The 19,354-nt window shown below is 46.1% G+C and overlaps 1 protein-coding gene across 1 annotated transcript in view; it reads left to right on the top strand.

The window, feature by feature from the left end:
* Positions 1-16,016, top strand: part of srd5a2b (steroid-5-alpha-reductase, alpha polypeptide 2b) — an 80,970-nt gene extending 64,954 nt beyond the window's left edge. Inside the window, exon 6 of the mRNA XM_064993581.1 lies at positions 15,658-16,016. Within this exon, the coding sequence (XP_064849653.1) occupies positions 15,658-15,724 (67 nt within the window). The 3' untranslated portion in view covers positions 15,725-16,016. The remainder of the gene's footprint in view (positions 1-15,657) is intronic.
* The last annotated feature ends 3,338 nt before the right edge of the window (positions 16,017-19,354 follow it).

Raw genomic sequence — 19,354 nt, 5'->3', positions numbered from 1 at the left:
TATAGCCTCCACATTGACTCTGTAACAGTACCCCCTGTATACAGCCTCCACATTGACTCTGTACTGTAATACCCTGTATACAGCCTCCACATTGACTCTGTACTGGTACCCCCTGTATACAGCCTCCACATTGACTCTGTCCTGTAATACCCTGTATACAGCCTCCACATTGACTCTGTACCGGTACCCCCTGTATATAGCCTCCACATTGACTCTGTACCGGTACCCCCTGTATATAGCCTCCACATTGACTCTGTACCGGTACCCCCTGTATATAGCCTCCACATTGACTCTGTACCGGTACCCCCTGTATATAGCCTCGACATTGACTCTGTATCGGTACCCCCTGTATATGGCCTCCACATTGACTCTGTACCGGTACCCCTTGTATATAGCCTCGACATTGACTCTGTACCGGTACCCCCTGTATATAGCCTCCACATTTACTCTGTACCGGTACCCCCTGTATATAGCCTCCACATTGACTCTGTACCGTAACACCCTGTATATAGCCTCCACATTGACTCTGTACCGTAATACCCTGTATATAGCCTCCACATTGACTCTGTACCGTAACACCCTGTATATAGCCTCCACATTGACTCTGTACTGGTACCCCCTGTATATAGCCTCCACATTGACTCTGTACCGTAACACCCTGTATATAGCCTCCACATTGACTCTGTACCGTAACACCCTGTATATAGCCTCCACATTGACTCTGTACCGTAATACAAAGTATATAGCCTCCACATTGACTCTGTACCGTAACACCCTGTATATAGCCTCCACATTGACTCTGTACCGTAATACCCTGTATATAGCCTCCACATTGACTCTGTACCGCAACACCCTGTATATAGCCCCCACATTGACTCTGTACCGTAACACCCGGTATATAGTCTCCACATTGACTCTGTACCGGTACCCCCTGTATACAGCCTCCACATTGACTCTGTACTGGTACCCCCTGTATATAGCCTCCACCTTGACTCTGTACTGGTACCCCTGTATATAGCCTCCACATTGACTCTGTACCGGTACCCCCTGTATATAGCCTCCACATTGACTCTGTACCGGTACCCCCTGTATATAGCCTCCACATTGACTCTGTACCGGTACCCCCTGTATATAGCCTCCACATTGACTCTGTAACAGTACCCCCTGTATACAGCCTCCACATTGACTCTGTACTGTAATACCCTGTATACAGCCTCCACATTGACTCTGTACTGGTACCCCCTGTATACAGCCTCCACATTGACTCTGTCCTGTAATACCCTGTATACAGCCTCCACATTGACTCTGTACCGGTACCCCCTGTATATAGCCTCCACATTGACTCTGTACCGGTACCCCCTGTATATAGCCTCCACATTGACTCTGTACCGGTACCCCCTGTATATAGCCTCCACATTGACTCTGTACCGGTACCCCCTGTATATAGCCTCGACATTGACTCTGTATCGGTACCCCCTGTATATGGCCTCCACATTGACTCTGTACCGGTACCCCTTGTATATAGCCTCCACATTGACTCTGTACCGGTACCCCCTGTATATAGCCTCCACATTTACTCTGTACCGGTAGCCCCTTTATATAGCCTCGACATTGACTCTGTTCCGGTACCCCTGTATATAGCCTCCACATTGACTCTGTACCGGTACCCCTTGTATATAGCCTCCACATTGACTCTGTACCGGTACCCCCTTTATATAGCCTCCACATTTACTCTGTACCGGTAGCCCCTTTATATAGCCTCGACATTGACCCTGTATCGGTACTCCCTGTATATGGCCTCCACATTGACTCTGTACCGGTACCCCCTGTATATAGCCTCCACATTGACTCTGTACCGGTACCCCCTGTATATAGCCTCCACATTGACTCTGTACCGTAACACCCTGTATATAGCCTCCACATTGACTCTGTACCGTAATACCCTGTATATAGCCTCCACATTGACTCTGTACCGTAACACCCTGTATATAGCCTCCACATTGACTCTGTACCGTAATACCCTGTATATAGCCTCCACATTGACTCTGTACCGTAACACCCTGTATATAGCCTCCACATTGACTCTGTACTGGTACCCCTGTATATAGCCTCCACATTGACTCTGTACCGTAACACCCTGTATATAGCCTCCACATTGACTCTGTACCGTAACACCCTGTATATAGCCTCCACATTGACTCTGTACCGTAATACAAAGTATATAGCCTCCACATTGACTCTGTACCGTAACACCCTGTATATAGCCTCCACATTGACTCTGTACCGTAATACAAAGTATATAGCCTCCACATTGACTCTGTACCGTAACACCCTGTATATAGCCTCCACATTGACTCTGTACTGGTACCCCCTGTATATAGCTTCCACATTGACTCTGTACTGGTACCCCCTGTATATAGCCTCCACATTGACTCTGTACCGTAATACCCTGTATATAGCCTCCACATTGACTCTGTACCGTAACACCCTGTATATAGCCTCCACATTGACTCTGTACCGTAATACCCTGTATATAGCCTCCACATTGACTCTGTACCGTAACACCCTGTATATAGCCTCCACATTGACTCTGTACTGGTACCCCCTGTATATAGCCTCCACATTGACTCTGTACCGTAACACCCTGTATATAGCCTCCACATTGACTCTGTACCGTAACACCCTGTATATAGCCTCCACATTGACTCTGTACCGTAATACAAAGTATATAGCCTCCACATTGACTCTGTACCGTAACACCCTGTATATAGCCTCCACATTGACTCTGTACCGTAATACAAAGTATATAGCCTCCACATTGACTCTGTACCGTAACACCCTGTATATAGCCTCCACATTGACTCTGTACTGGTACCCCCTGTATATAGCTTCCACATTGACTCTGTACTGGTACCCCCTGTATATAGCCTCCACATTGACTCTGTACCGGTACCCCCTGTATAGCCTCCACATTGACTCTGTACCGGTACCCCCTGTATATAGCCTCCACATTGACTCTGTACCGGTACCCCCTGTTTATAGCCTCCAAATTGACTCTGTACCGTAACACCCTGTATATAACCTCCACATTGACTATGTACCGGTACCCCCTGTATGTAGCCTCCACATTGACTCTGTACCGGTACCCCCTGTATATAGCCTCCACATTGACTCTGTACCGGTACCCCCTGTATATAGCCTCCACATTGACTCTGTACCGGTACCCCCTGTATGTAGCCTCCACATTGACTCTGTACCGGTACCCCCTGTATATAGTCTCCACATTGACTCTGTACCGTAATACCCTGTATATAGCCTCCACATTGACTCTGTACCGCAACACCCTGTATATAGCCTCCACATTGACTCTGTACCGTAACACCCTGTATATAGTCTCCACATTGACTCTGTACCGGTACCCCCTGTATACAGCCTCCACATTGACTCTGTACTGGTACCCCCTGTATATAGCTTCCACATTGACTCTGTACTGGTACCCCCTGTATATAGCCTCCACATTGACTCTGTACCGGTACCCCCTGTATAGCCTCCACATTGACTCTGTACCGGTACCCACTGTTTATAGCCTCCAAATTGACTCTGTACCGTAACACCCTGTATATAACCTCCACATTGACTATGTACCGGTACCCCCTGTATGTAGCCTCCACATTGACTCTGTACCGTAACACCCTGTATATAGCCTCCACATTGACTCTGTACCGTAACACCCTGTATATAGCCTCCACATTGACTCTGTACCGTAATACAAAGTATATAGCCTCCACATTGACTCTGTACCGTAACACCCTGTATATAGCCTCCACATTGACTCTGTACCGTAATACCCTGTATATAGCCTCCACATTGACTCTGTACCGCAACACCCTGTATATAGCCTCCACATTGACTCTGTACCGTAACACCCGGTATATAGTCTCCACATTGACTCTGTACCGGTACCCCCTGTATACAGCCTCCACATTGACTCTGTACTGGTACCCCCTGTATATAGCCTCCACCTTGACTCTGTACTGGTACCCCTGTATATAGCCTCCACATTGACTCTGTACCGGTACCCCCTGTATATAGCCTCCACATTGACTCTGTACCGGTACCCCCTGTATATAGCCTCCACATTGACTCTGTACCGGTACCCCCTGTATATAGCCTCCACATTGACTCTGTAACAGTACCCCCTGTATACAGCCTCCACATTGACTCTGTACTGTAATACCCTGTATACAGCCTCCACATTGACTCTGTACTGGTACCCCCTGTATACAGCCTCCACATTGACTCTGTCCTGTAATACCCTGTATACAGCCTCCACATTGACTCTGTACCGGTACCCCCTGTATATAGCCTCCACATTGACTCTGTACCGGTACCCCCTGTATATAGCCTCCACATTGACTCTGTACCGGTACCCCCTGTATATAGCCTCCACATTGACTCTGTACCGGTACCCCCTGTATATAGCCTCGACATTGACTCTGTATCGGTACCCCTGTATATGGCCTCCACATTGACTCTGTACCGGTACCCCTTGTATATAGCCTCCACATTGACTCTGTACCGGTACCCCCTGTATATAGCCTCCACATTTACTCTGTACCGGTAGCCCCTTTATATAGCCTCGACATTGACTCTGTTCCGGTACCCCCTGTATATAGCCTCCACATTGACTCTGTACCGGTACCCCTTGTATATAGCCTCCACATTGACTCTGTACCGGTACCCCCTTTATATAGCCTCCACATTTACTCTGTACCGGTAGCCCCTTTATATAGCCTCGACATTGACCCTGTATCGGTACTCCCTGTATATGGCCTCCACATTGACTCTGTACCGGTACCCCCTGTATATAGCCTCCACATTGACTCTGTACCGGTACCCCCTGTATATAGCCTCCACATTGACTCTGTACCGTAACACCCTGTATATAGCCTCCACATTGACTCTGTACCGTAATACCCTGTATATAGCCTCCACATTGACTCTGTACCGTAACACCCTGTATATAGCCTCCACATTGACTCTGTACCGTAATACCCTGTATATAGCCTCCACATTGACTCTGTACCGTAACACCCTGTATATAGCCTCCACATTGACTCTGTACTGGTACCCCCTGTATATAGCCTCCACATTGACTCTGTACCGTAACACCCTGTATATAGCCTCCACATTGACTCTGTACCGTAACACCCTGTATATAGCCTCCACATTGACTCTGTACCGTAATACAAAGTATATAGCCTCCACATTGACTCTGTACCGTAACACCCTGTATATAGCCTCCACATTGACTCTGTACCGTAATACAAAGTATATAGCCTCCACATTGACTCTGTACCGTAACACCCTGTATATAGCCTCCACATTGACTCTGTACTGGTACCCCCTGTATATAGCTTCCACATTGACTCTGTACTGGTACCCCTGTATATAGCCTCCACATTGACTCTGTACCGTAATACCCTGTATATAGCCTCCACATTGACTCTGTACCGTAACACCCTGTATATAGCCTCCACATTGACTCTGTACCGTAATACCCTGTATATAGCCTCCACATTGACTCTGTACCGTAACACCCTGTATATAGCCTCCACATTGACTCTGTACTGGTACCCCTGTATATAGCCTCCACATTGACTCTGTACCGTAACACCCTGTATATAGCCTCCACATTGACTCTGTACCGTAACACCCTGTATATAGCCTCCACATTGACTCTGTACCGTAATACAAAGTATATAGCCTCCACATTGACTCTGTACCGTAACACCCTGTATATAGCCTCCACATTGACTCTGTACCGTAATACAAAGTATATAGCCTCCACATTGACTCTGTACCGTAACACCCTGTATATAGCCTCCACATTGACTCTGTACTGGTACCCCCTGTATATAGCTTCCACATTGACTCTGTACTGGTACCCCTGTATATAGCCTCCACATTGACTCTGTACCGTAATACCCTGTATATAGCCTCCACATTGACTCTGTACCGTAACACCCTGTATATAGCCTCCACATTGACTCTGTACCGTAATACCCTGTATATAGCCTCCACATTGACTCTGTACCGTAACACCCTGTATATAGCCTCCACATTGACTCTGTACTGGTACCCCCTGTATATAGCCTCCACATTGACTCTGTACCGTAACACCCTGTATATAGCCTCCACATTGACTCTGTACCGTAACACCCTGTATATAGCCTCCACATTGACTCTGTACCGTAATACAAAGTATATAGCCTCCACATTGACTCTGTACCGTAACACCCTGTATATAGCCTCCACATTGACTCTGTACCGTAATACAAAGTATATAGCCTCCACATTGACTCTGTACCGTAACACCCTGTATATAGCCTCCACATTGACTCTGTACTGGTACCCCCTGTATATAGCTTCCACATTGACTCTGTACTGGTACCCCCTGTATATAGCCTCCACATTGACTCTGTACCGGTACCCCCTGTATAGCCTCCACATTGACTCTGTACCGGTACCCCTGTATATAGCCTCCACATTGACTCTGTACCGGTACCCCCTGTTTATAGCCTCCAAATTGACTCTGTACCGTAACACCCTGTATATAACCTCCACATTGACTATGTACCGGTACCCCCTGTATGTAGCCTCCACATTGACTCTGTACCGGTACCCCCTGTATATAGCCTCCACATTGACTCTGTACCGGTACCCCCTGTATATAGCCTCCACATTGACTCTGTACCGCAACACCCTGTATATAGCCTCCACATTGACTCTGTACCGTAACACCCTGTATATAGTCTCCACATTGACTCTGTACCGGTACCCCCTGTATACAGCCTCCACATTGACTCTGTACTGGTACCCCCTGTATATAGCTTCCACATTGACTCTGTACTGGTACCCCCTGTATATAGCCTCCACATTGACTCTGTACCGGTACCCCCTGTATAGCCTCCACATTGACTCTGTACCGGTACCCACTGTTTATAGCCTCCAAATTGACTCTGTACCGTAACACCCTGTATATAACCTCCACATTGACTATGTACCGGTACCCCCTGTATGTAGCCTCCACATTGACTCTGTACCGTAACACCCTGTATATAGCCTCCACATTGACTCTGTACCGTAACACCCTGTATATAGCCTCCACATTGACTCTGTACCGTAATACAAAGTATATAGCCTCCACATTGACTCTGTACCGTAACACCCTGTATATAGCCTCCACATTGACTCTGTACCGTAATACCCTGTATATAGCCTCCACATTGACTCTGTACCGCAACACCCTGTATATAGCCCCCACATTGACTCTGTACCGTAACACCCGGTATATAGTCTCCACATTGACTCTGTACCGGTACCCCCTGTATACAGCCTCCACATTGACTCTGTACTGGTACCCCCTGTATATAGCCTCCACCTTGACTCTGTACTGGTACCCCTGTATATAGCCTCCACATTGACTCTGTACCGGTACCCCTGTATATAGCCTCCACATTGACTCTGTACCGGTACCCCCTGTATATAGCCTCCACATTGACTCTGTACCGGTACCCCCTGTATATAGCCTCCACATTGACTCTGTAACAGTACCCCCTGTATACAGCCTCCACATTGACTCTGTACTGTAATACCCTGTATACAGCCTCCACATTGACTCTGTACTGGTACCCCTGTATACAGCCTCCACATTGACTCTGTCCTGTAATACCCTGTATACAGCCTCCACATTGACTCTGTACCGGTACCCCCTGTATATAGCCTCCACATTGACTCTGTACCGGTACCCCTGTATATAGCCTCCACATTGACTCTGTACCGGTACCCCCTGTATATAGCCTCCACATTGACTCTGTACCGGTACCCCCTGTATATAGCCTCGACATTGACTCTGTATCGGTACCCCCTGTATATGGCCTCCACATTGACTCTGTACCGGTACCCCTTGTATATAGCCTCCACATTGACTCTGTACCGTAACACCCTGTATATAGCCTCCACATTGACTCTGTACCGTAACACCCTGTATATAGCCTCCACATTGACTCTGTACCGTAATACAAAGTATATAGCCTCCACATTGACTCTGTACCGTAACACCCTGTATATAGCCTCCACATTGACTCTGTACCGTAATACAAAGTATATAGCCTCCACATTGACTCTGTACCGTAACACCCTGTATATAGCCTCCACATTGACTCTGTACTGGTACCCCCTGTATATAGCTTCCACATTGACTCTGTACTGGTACCCCCTGTATATAGCCTCCACATTGACTCTGTACCGTAATACCCTGTATATAGCCTCCACATTGACTCTGTACCGTAACACCCTGTATATAGCCTCCACATTGACTCTGTACCGTAATACCCTGTATATAGCCTCCACATTGACTCTGTACCGTAACACCCTGTATATAGCCTCCACATTGACTCTGTACTGGTACCCCCTGTATATAGCCTCCACATTGACTCTGTACCGTAACACCCTGTATATAGCCTCCACATTGACTCTGTACCGTAACACCCTGTATATAGCCTCCACATTGACTCTGTACCGTAATACAAAGTATATAGCCTCCACATTGACTCTGTACCGTAACACCCTGTATATAGCCTCCACATTGACTCTGTACCGTAATACAAAGTATATAGCCTCCACATTGACTCTGTACCGTAACACCCTGTATATAGCCTCCACATTGACTCTGTACTGGTACCCCCTGTATATAGCTTCCACATTGACTCTGTACTGGTACCCCCTGTATATAGCCTCCACATTGACTCTGTACCGTAATACCCTGTATATAGCCTCCACATTGACTCTGTACCGTAACACCCTGTATATAGCCTCCACATTGACTCTGTACCGTAATACCCTGTATATAGCCTCCACATTGACTCTGTACCGTAACACCCTGTATATAGCCTCCACATTGACTCTGTACTGGTACCCCCTGTATATAGCCTCCACATTGACTCTGTACCGTAACACCCTGTATATAGCCTCCACATTGACTCTGTACCGTAACACCCTGTATATAGCCTCCACATTGACTCTGTACCGTAATACAAAGTATATAGCCTCCACATTGACTCTGTACCGTAACACCCTGTATATAGCCTCCACATTGACTCTGTACCGTAATACAAAGTATATAGCCTCCACATTGACTCTGTACCGTAACACCCTGTATATAGCCTCCACATTGACTCTGTACTGGTACCCCTGTATATAGCTTCCACATTGACTCTGTACTGGTACCCCCTGTATATAGCCTCCACATTGACTCTGTACCGGTACCCCCTGTATAGCCTCCACATTGACTCTGTACCGGTACCCCCTGTATATAGCCTCCACATTGACTCTGTACCGGTACCCCCTGTTTATAGCCTCCAAATTGACTCTGTACCGTAACACCCTGTATATAACCTCCACATTGACTATGTACCGGTACCCCCTGTATGTAGCCTCCACATTGACTCTGTACCGGTACCCCCTGTATATAGCCTCCACATTGACTCTGTACCGGTACCCCTGTATATAGCCTCCACATTGACTCTGTACCGGTACCCCCTGTATGTAGCCTCCACATTGACTCTGTACCGGTACCCCCTGTATATAGTCTCCACATTGACTCTGTACCGTAATACCCTGTATATAGCCTCCACATTGACTCTGTACCGCAACACCCTGTATATAGCCTCCACATTGACTCTGTACCGTAACACCCTGTATATAGTCTCCACATTGACTCTGTACCGGTACCCCCTGTATACAGCCTCCACATTGACTCTGTACTGGTACCCCCTGTATATAGCTTCCACATTGACTCTGTACTGGTACCCCCTGTATATAGCCTCCACATTGACTCTGTACCGGTACCCCCTGTATAGCCTCCACATTGACTCTGTACCGGTACCCACTGTTTATAGCCTCCAAATTGACTCTGTACCGTAACACCCTGTATATAACCTCCACATTGACTATGTACCGGTACCCCCTGTATGTAGCCTCCACATTGACTCTGTACCGTAACACCCTGTATATAGCCTCCACATTGACTCTGTACCGTAACACCCTGTATATAGCCTCCACATTGACTCTGTACCGTAATACAAAGTATATAGCCTCCACATTGACTCTGTACCGTAACACCCTGTATATAGCCTCCACATTGACTCTGTACCGTAATACCCTGTATATAGCCTCCACATTGACTCTGTACCGCAACACCCTGTATATAGCCCCCACATTGACTCTGTACCGTAACACCCGGTATATAGTCTCCACATTGACTCTGTACCGGTACCCCCTGTATACAGCCTCCACATTGACTCTGTACTGGTACCCCCTGTATATAGCCTCCACCTTGACTCTGTACTGGTACCCCTGTATATAGCCTCCACATTGACTCTGTACCGGTACCCCCTGTATATAGCCTCCACATTGACTCTGTACCGGTACCCCCTGTATATAGCCTCCACATTGACTCTGTACCGGTACCCCCTGTATATAGCCTCCACATTGACTCTGTAACAGTACCCCCTGTATACAGCCTCCACATTGACTCTGTACTGTAATACCCTGTATACAGCCTCCACATTGACTCTGTACTGGTACCCCCTGTATACAGCCTCCACATTGACTCTGTCCTGTAATACCCTGTATACAGCCTCCACATTGACTCTGTACCGGTACCCCCTGTATATAGCCTCCACATTGACTCTGTACCGGTACCCCCTGTATATAGCCTCCACATTGACTCTGTACCGGTACCCCCTGTATATAGCCTCCACATTGACTCTGTACCGGTACCCCCTGTATATAGCCTCGACATTGACTCTGTATCGGTACCCCCTGTATATGGCCTCCACATTGACTCTGTACCGGTACCCCTTGTATATAGCCTCCACATTGACTCTGTACCGGTACCCCCTGTATATAGCCTCCACATTTACTCTGTACCGGTAGCCCCTTTATATAGCCTCGACATTGACTCTGTTCCGGTACCCCCTGTATATAGCCTCCACATTGACTCTGTACCGGTACCCCTTGTATATAGCCTCCACATTGACTCTGTACCGGTACCCCCTTTATATAGCCTCCACATTTACTCTGTACCGGTAGCCCCTTTATATAGCCTCGACATTGACCCTGTATCGGTACTCCCTGTATATGGCCTCCACATTGACTCTGTACCGGTACCCCCTGTATATAGCCTCCACATTGACTCTGTACCGGTACCCCCTGTATATAGCCTCCACATTGACTCTGTACCGTAACACCCTGTATATAGCCTCCACATTGACTCTGTACCGTAATACCCTGTATATAGCCTCCACATTGACTCTGTACCGTAACACCCTGTATATAGCCTCCACATTGACTCTGTACCGTAATACCCTGTATATAGCCTCCACATTGACTCTGTACCGTAACACCCTGTATATAGCCTCCACATTGACTCTGTACTGGTACCCCCTGTATATAGCCTCCACATTGACTCTGTACCGTAACACCCTGTATATAGCCTCCACATTGACTCTGTACCGTAACACCCTGTATATAGCCTCCACATTGACTCTGTACCGTAATACAAAGTATATAGCCTCCACATTGACTCTGTACCGTAACACCCTGTATATAGCCTCCACATTGACTCTGTACCGTAATACAAAGTATATAGCCTCCACATTGACTCTGTACCGTAACACCCTGTATATAGCCTCCACATTGACTCTGTACTGGTACCCCTGTATATAGCTTCCACATTGACTCTGTACTGGTACCCCCTGTATATAGCCTCCACATTGACTCTGTACCGTAATACCCTGTATATAGCCTCCACATTGACTCTGTACCGTAACACCCTGTATATAGCCTCCACATTGACTCTGTACCGTAATACCCTGTATATAGCCTCCACATTGACTCTGTACCGTAACACCCTGTATATAGCCTCCACATTGACTCTGTACTGGTACCCCTGTATATAGCCTCCACATTGACTCTGTACCGTAACACCCTGTATATAGCCTCCACATTGACTCTGTACCGTAACACCCTGTATATAGCCTCCACATTGACTCTGTACCGTAATACAAAGTATATAGCCTCCACATTGACTCTGTACCGTAACACCCTGTATATAGCCTCCACATTGACTCTGTACCGTAATACAAAGTATATAGCCTCCACATTGACTCTGTACCGTAACACCCTGTATATAGCCTCCACATTGACTCTGTACTGGTACCCCCTGTATATAGCTTCCACATTGACTCTGTACTGGTACCCCCTGTATATAGCCTCCACATTGACTCTGTACCGGTACCCCTGTATAGCCTCCACATTGACTCTGTACCGGTACCCCCTGTATATAGCCTCCACATTGACTCTGTACCGGTACCCCCTGTTTATAGCCTCCAAATTGACTCTGTACCATAACACCCTGTATATAACCTCCACATTGACTATGTACCGGTACCCCCTGTATGTAGCCTCCACATTGACTCTGTACCGGTACCCCCTGTATATAGCCTCCACATTGACTCTGTACCGGTACCCCCTGTATATAGCCTCCACATTGACTCTGTACCGGTACCCCCTGTATGTAGCCTCCACATTGACTCTGTACCGGTACCCCCTGTGTATAGTCTCCACATTGACTCTGTACCGTAATACCCTGTATATAGCCTCCACATTGACTCTGTACCGCAACACCCTGTATATAGCCTCCACATTGACTCTGTACCGTAACACCCTGTATATAGTCTCCACATTGACTCTGTACCGGTACCCCCTGTATACAGCCTCCACATTGACTCTGTACTGGTACCCCCTGTATATAGCTTCCACATTGACTCTGTACTGGTACCCCCTGTATATAGCCTCCACATTGACTCTGTACCGGTACCCCCTGTATAGCCTCCACATTGACTCTGTACCGGTACCCCCTGTTTATAGCCTCCAAATTGACTCTGTACCGTAACACCCTGTATATAACCTCCACATTGACTATGTACCGGTACCCCCTGTATGTAGCCTCCACATTGACTCTGTACCGGTACCCCCTGTTTATAGCCTCCAAATTGACTCTGTACCGTAACACCCTGTATATAACCTCCACATTGACTATGTACCGGTACCCCCTGTATGTAGCCTCCACATTGACTCTGTACCGGTACCCCCTGTATATAGCCTCCACATTGACTCTGTACCGGTACCCCCTGTATATAGCCTCCACATTGACTCTGTACCGTAACACCCTGTATGTAGCCTCCACATTGACTCTGTACCGTAATACCCTGTATATAGCCTCCACATTGACTCTGTACCGTAACACCCTGTATATAGCCTCCACATTGACTCTGTACCGGTACCCCCTGTTTATAGCCTCCACATTGACTCTGTACCGTAACACCCTGTATATAGCCTCCACATTGACTCTGTACCAGTACCCCCTGTATATAGCCTCCACATTGACTCTGTACTGGTACCCCCTGTATATAGCCTCCACATTGACTCTGTACCGTAACACCCTATATATAGCCTCCACATTGACTCTGTACCGTAACACCCTGTATATAGCCTCCACATTGACTCTGTACCGTAATACCCTGTATATAGCCTCCACATTGACTCTGTACCGCAACACCCTGTATATAGCCTCCACATTGACTCTGTACCGTAACACCCTGTATATAGTCTCCACATTGACTCTGTACCGGTACCCCCTGTATACAGCCTCCACATTGACTCTGTACTGGTACCCCCTGTATATAGCCTCCACATTGACTCTGTACTGGTACCCCCTGTATATAGCCTCCACATTGACTCTGTACCGGTACCCCCTGTATAGCCTCCACATTGACTCTGTACCGGTACCCCCTGTATATAGCCTCCACATTGATTCTGTACCGGTACCCCCTGTATATAGCCTCCACATTGACTCTGTACCGGTACCCCCTGTAAATAGCCTCCACATTGACTCTGTACCGGTACCCCCTGTATATAGCCTCCACATTGACTCTGTACCGGTACCCCCTGTATATAGCCTCCACAATGACTCTGTACCGTAACACCCTGTATATAGCCTCCACATTGACTCTGTACAGTAACACCCTGTATATAGCCTCCACATTGACTCTGTACCGGTACCCCCTGTATATAGCCTCCACATTGACTCTGTACCGGTACCCCCTGTATATAGCATCCACATTGACTCTGTACTGGTACCCCCTGTATGTAGCCTCCACATTGACTCTGTACTGTAATACCCTGTATATAGCCTCCACATTGACTCTGTACCGTAACACCCTATATATAGCCTCCACATTGACTCTGTACCGTAACACCCTGTATATAGCCTCCACATTGACTCTGTACCGTAATACCCTGTATATAGCCTCCACATTGACTCTGTACCGCAACACCCTGTATATAGCCTCCACATTGACTCTGTACCGTAACACCCTGTATATAGTCTCCACATTGACTCTGTACCGGTACCCCCTGTATACAGCCTCCACATTGACTCTGTACTGGTACCCCCTGTATATAGCCTCCACATTGACTCTGTACTGGTACCCCTGTATATAGCCTCCACATTGACTCTGTACCGGTACCCCCTGTATAGCCTCCACATTGACTCTGTACCGGTACCCCCTGTATATAGCCTCCACATTGATTCTGTACCGGTACCCCCTGTATATAGCCTCCACATTGACTCTGTACCGGTACCCCCTGTAAATAGCCTCCACATTGACTCTGTACCGGTACCCCCTCTATATAGCCTCCACATTGACTCTGTACCGGTACCCCCTGTATATAGCCTCCACAATGACTCTGTACCGTAACACCCTGTATATAGCCTCCACATTGACTCTGTACAGTAACACCCTGTATATAGCCTCCACATTGACTCTGTACCGGTACCCCCTGTATATAGCCTCCACATTGACTCTGTACCGGTACCCCCTGTATATAGCATCCACATTGACTCTGTACTGGTACCCCCTGTATGTAGCCTCCACATTGACTCTGTACTGTAATACCCTGTATATAGCCTCCACATTGACTCTGTACTGTAATACCCTGTATATAACCTCCACATTGACTCTGTACTGTAATACCCTGTATATAGCCTCCACTTTGACTCTGTACTGTTATACCCTGTATATTGTCTCCACATTGACTCTGTACTGTAATACCCTGTATATAGCCCTGCTATTGTTATTCACTGCTGCTCTTTAATTATTTCTTTTTCTTATCTCTTTTAAATAAAAAAAAGAGAAACATTTCTTACCTGCATTGTTGGTTAAGGGCTTAAGTAAGCATTTCACTTTAAGGTCTGCACCTGTTGTATTCAAATTAACTTTGATTTAGATGACATAACCTAGATATCTTCATATAGACTGTAGAGATCTACCTAGTTGTTGATGCTAGACCAACCTATGGGGGCCTTGCACACCCATCCTGGTCTCGCAAGCTTACATTTGGTTTCGCTACACAATGACTTGAAACAAGAGGCCAGAATGGAGGACCAGGCTAAATCTATGGTAGACATTTGACAAAATCTGGGAGTGTACATTTATTCATGATCCTTGTCCTCTCCCTCTGTCACAGGTACTACCGTGAGACATTCCATGACTACCCCAGGTCACGGAAAGCTCTGATTCCATTCATCTTCTGAAGAACAGATGAAGCTCCTGCATTCCAACCATAGGACTGGGAGACCCCAAACAAGCTCTTTAGATCGGGCTTGCATTCCAAACAGCATCCTATTCCCTATATGGTCCTCTGTTCAAACGTGGTGCATTACTTTATGTTGGGAATAGTGTGCCTTTTGGGACAAAGTCCAGATATGATCAGATGACCTGCAGATAGACAGTATTTATCTAGCTAGATATCTACATATAGACATTACATATCTAGCTAGATATCTACATATAGACAGTATATATCTAGCTAGATATCTACATATAGACAGCATTTATCTACCTAGATATCTACATATAGACTGTATTTATCTAGCTAGATATCTACATATAGACAGTGGAGATCTACCTAGATATCTACATATAGACAGTATATATCTAGCTAGTTATCTACATATAGACAGTAGAGATCTACCTAGATATCTACAAATAGACTGTATATATCTAGCTAGATATCTATATATAGACATTACATATCTACCTAGATATCTACATATAGACAGTATTTTTCTTGATGTCATCATATAGACAGTAGAGATCTACCTAGATATCTACATATAGACAGTAGAGATCTACCTAGATATCTACATATAGACAGTAGAGATCTACCTAGATATCTACATATAGACAGTATATATCTAGCTAGATGTCATCACATAGACAGTAGAGATCTACCTAGATATCTATATATAGACTTTTAGAGATCATAACCTATGTCATGTTATTGGCATCATTAAAGTGAAGACTGTTATTTTATCAAATCAATTCTCTGTAATTATTATTATGTGATTAAACTGATCATGTAAATGTAATTAACTAGGAAGTCGGGGCACCAAGGAAAATCTTCAGATTACCAAGTTATAATTTTCAGATATTTTATTATCTGATCAGTTAGTCTTCTAATTAATGAATTATTCTTTACCTCACGTTAGTCTCATTCCAAACATCGTAAATTGTTGGTTATCTGCACGAACCCAGTCTTTATTATGAAACATCCGTACACCAATTGTCTTAATCATTTATTTACTAATTAATTAAATAATCACAGAAATGCATAAACAAACACAGTAGCTATGGTTACAAGGAAATGATTAGGGAGGTTCCCTAGTGGGCTAAGCTGAAATGACTGCTTGGTGAACAAAGGGAAGTGGGTGTGGTCTGAGAAGGGCGGGAAAGACAAAAAAGGAATCACTACACAGTTGATAATTAAATGAATTGAAATGCTAATCCTTTACACATTCATTATTTACACTCAGTGTGTCGTCGTGATCTTTGTTGGAATCCTTCGTCTGCTGGAGAGTTCATCGGAGTCCCCTCTCTCTCTGCGTCCCTGAAGATTAAGTCTTTCGTGGTTAAAATGGATACTTCAGACTACCATTCAGAAATGTTCCCATAGATTAGATGTTTTGGCGGTTGTCGGTCTTCGCATCCCAGGTTGATATAATTTCTCGCTGCAGACTAGTAATTACTATCTAAAATTTTGCTTTCATTCTGTAGAGATCGATAGTCTCAGAGTTGAACCGTAGCCAATGCTCCACGTGGTTAGGAATTCAACAAGCATTGTAACCTTAGCGGACAAAGAGGTTTCTGTGGTCTTGAAGAGGATTCCCTCTTATCGTCTCATTCAATTTATTTATTTAAAATTGTCGGACATACCTTTCTAGGTTCTTTAAATTAAATGAGACACCTTAAACTTTGCAATAGTAACCTAGATGAACCAACTTCCCAGGTGAATTTAAAGTTGAATTTGTTTAATTCCCAGATAGCCTATACAGGTTTGATTATTCAGTAAAATCTGCTTCTGCAAAGCACAATCAGTCAGTCCCGCCTCCAGCGGGAATCCCATATGGCTTTGGCCTGAGGGGAAAGTGTACCATAGTGGTGAATGGCCTGAGGGGAAAGTGTACCATAGTGGTAAATGGCCTGAGGGGAAAGTGTACCATAGTGGTGAATGGCCTGAGGGGAAGGAGGTACCATAGTGGTAAATGGCCTGAGGGGAAAGTGTACCATAGTGGTAAATGGCCTGAGGGGAAGGAGGTACCATAGTGGTAAATGGCCTGAGGGGAAGGAGGTACCATAGTGGTGAATGGCCTGAGGGGAAGGAGGTACCATAGTGGTAAATGGCCTGAGGGGAAGGGGGTACCATAGTGGTAAATGGCCTGAGGGGAAGGAGGTACCATAGTGGTAAATGGCCTGAGAGGAAGGAGGTACCATAGTGGTGAATGGCCTGAGGGGAAAGTGTACCGTAGTGGTAAATGGCCTGAGGGGAAGGAGGTACCATAGTGGTGAATGGCCTGAGGGGAAGGGGGTACCATAGTGGTAAATGGCCTGAGGGGAAGGAGGTACCATAGTGGTAAATGGCCTGAGGGGAAGGAGGTACCATAGTGGTAAATGGCCTGAGGGGAAGGAGGTACCATAGTGGTGAATGGCCTGAGGGGAAGGAGGTGCCATAGTGGTGAATGGCCTGAGGGGAAGGAGGTACCATAGTGGTAAATGGCCTGAGGGGAAAGTGTACCATAGTGGTAAATGGCCTGAGGGGAAGGAGGTACCATAGTGGTGAATGGCCTGAGGGGAAGGAGGTACCATAGTGGTGAATGGCCTGAGGGGAAAGTGTACCATAGTGGTAAATGGCCTGAGGGGAAGGAGGTACCATAGTGGTAAATGGCCTGAGAGGAAGGAGGTACCATAGTGGTAAATGGCCTGAGGGGAAGGAGGTACCATAGTGGTAAATGGCCTGAGGGGAAGGAGGTACCATAGTGGTGAATGGCCTGAGGGGAAGGAGGTACCATAGTGGTAAATGGCCTGAGGGGAAGGAGGTACCATAGTGGTAAATGGCCTGAGAGGAAGGAGGTACCATAGTGGTAAATGGCCTGAGGGGAAAGTGTACCATAGTGGTGAATGGCCTGAGGGGAAAGTGTACCATAGTGGTAAATGGCCTGAGGGGAAAGAGGTACACCATAGTGGTAAATGGCCTGAGGGGAAGGAGGTACACCATAGTGGTAAATGGACCTAACATTACCTTTATGATAATCCACCAATCTCAATTGCTTGGGTATTATCGTCTCATTCAATTTATTTATTTGAATTGTCAAACATACCTTTCTAGGTTCTTCCAGTTAAATGAGACACTTTGAGCTTTGCAATAGTAACCTAGAGGAACCAACTTCCCAGGTTAATTTAAAGTTGAATTCCCAGATAGCCTATCCAGGTATGAATAATCATTATCATTGATTAATTCAATTTGCTTTTGCAAATTCATTCACGTCCAACTCCCACAGTACTGTCCAGTACTGATGGTTCATTAACGTCTATAAATAGATTAAAATCGTCTTTCCAGCTCCCAATATATTCCAAAACCAAAATTAAGAAAAACATTTTTTCCTTTCAAAATGTTCTAATAATGTGCAAGCTATCAGAGGGGGTAGTCCCCACTCGCCCGCTAATTAGTGAACCTCCACCCGCGAATGGATTGATCTCTGACCTCAGCAGCGATACCAACCCTAATTATGCCATTAGTGGAAAAGCAGACAACAACGCTTTCCAAAATCAACCATCGGGCGCAGGCCTCGTAAAGGTTCTCTCCAGTCTAGCTCTGATGTCTTGCC

The sequence above is a fragment of the Oncorhynchus masou genome, chromosome 18 (assembly GCF_036934945.1).
Source record: "Oncorhynchus masou masou isolate Uvic2021 chromosome 18, UVic_Omas_1.1, whole genome shotgun sequence".
In the NCBI taxonomy this organism is placed as follows: Eukaryota; Metazoa; Chordata; class Actinopteri; order Salmoniformes; family Salmonidae; genus Oncorhynchus; species Oncorhynchus masou.
This window is presented reverse-complemented; position numbering and strand designations above follow the sequence as displayed.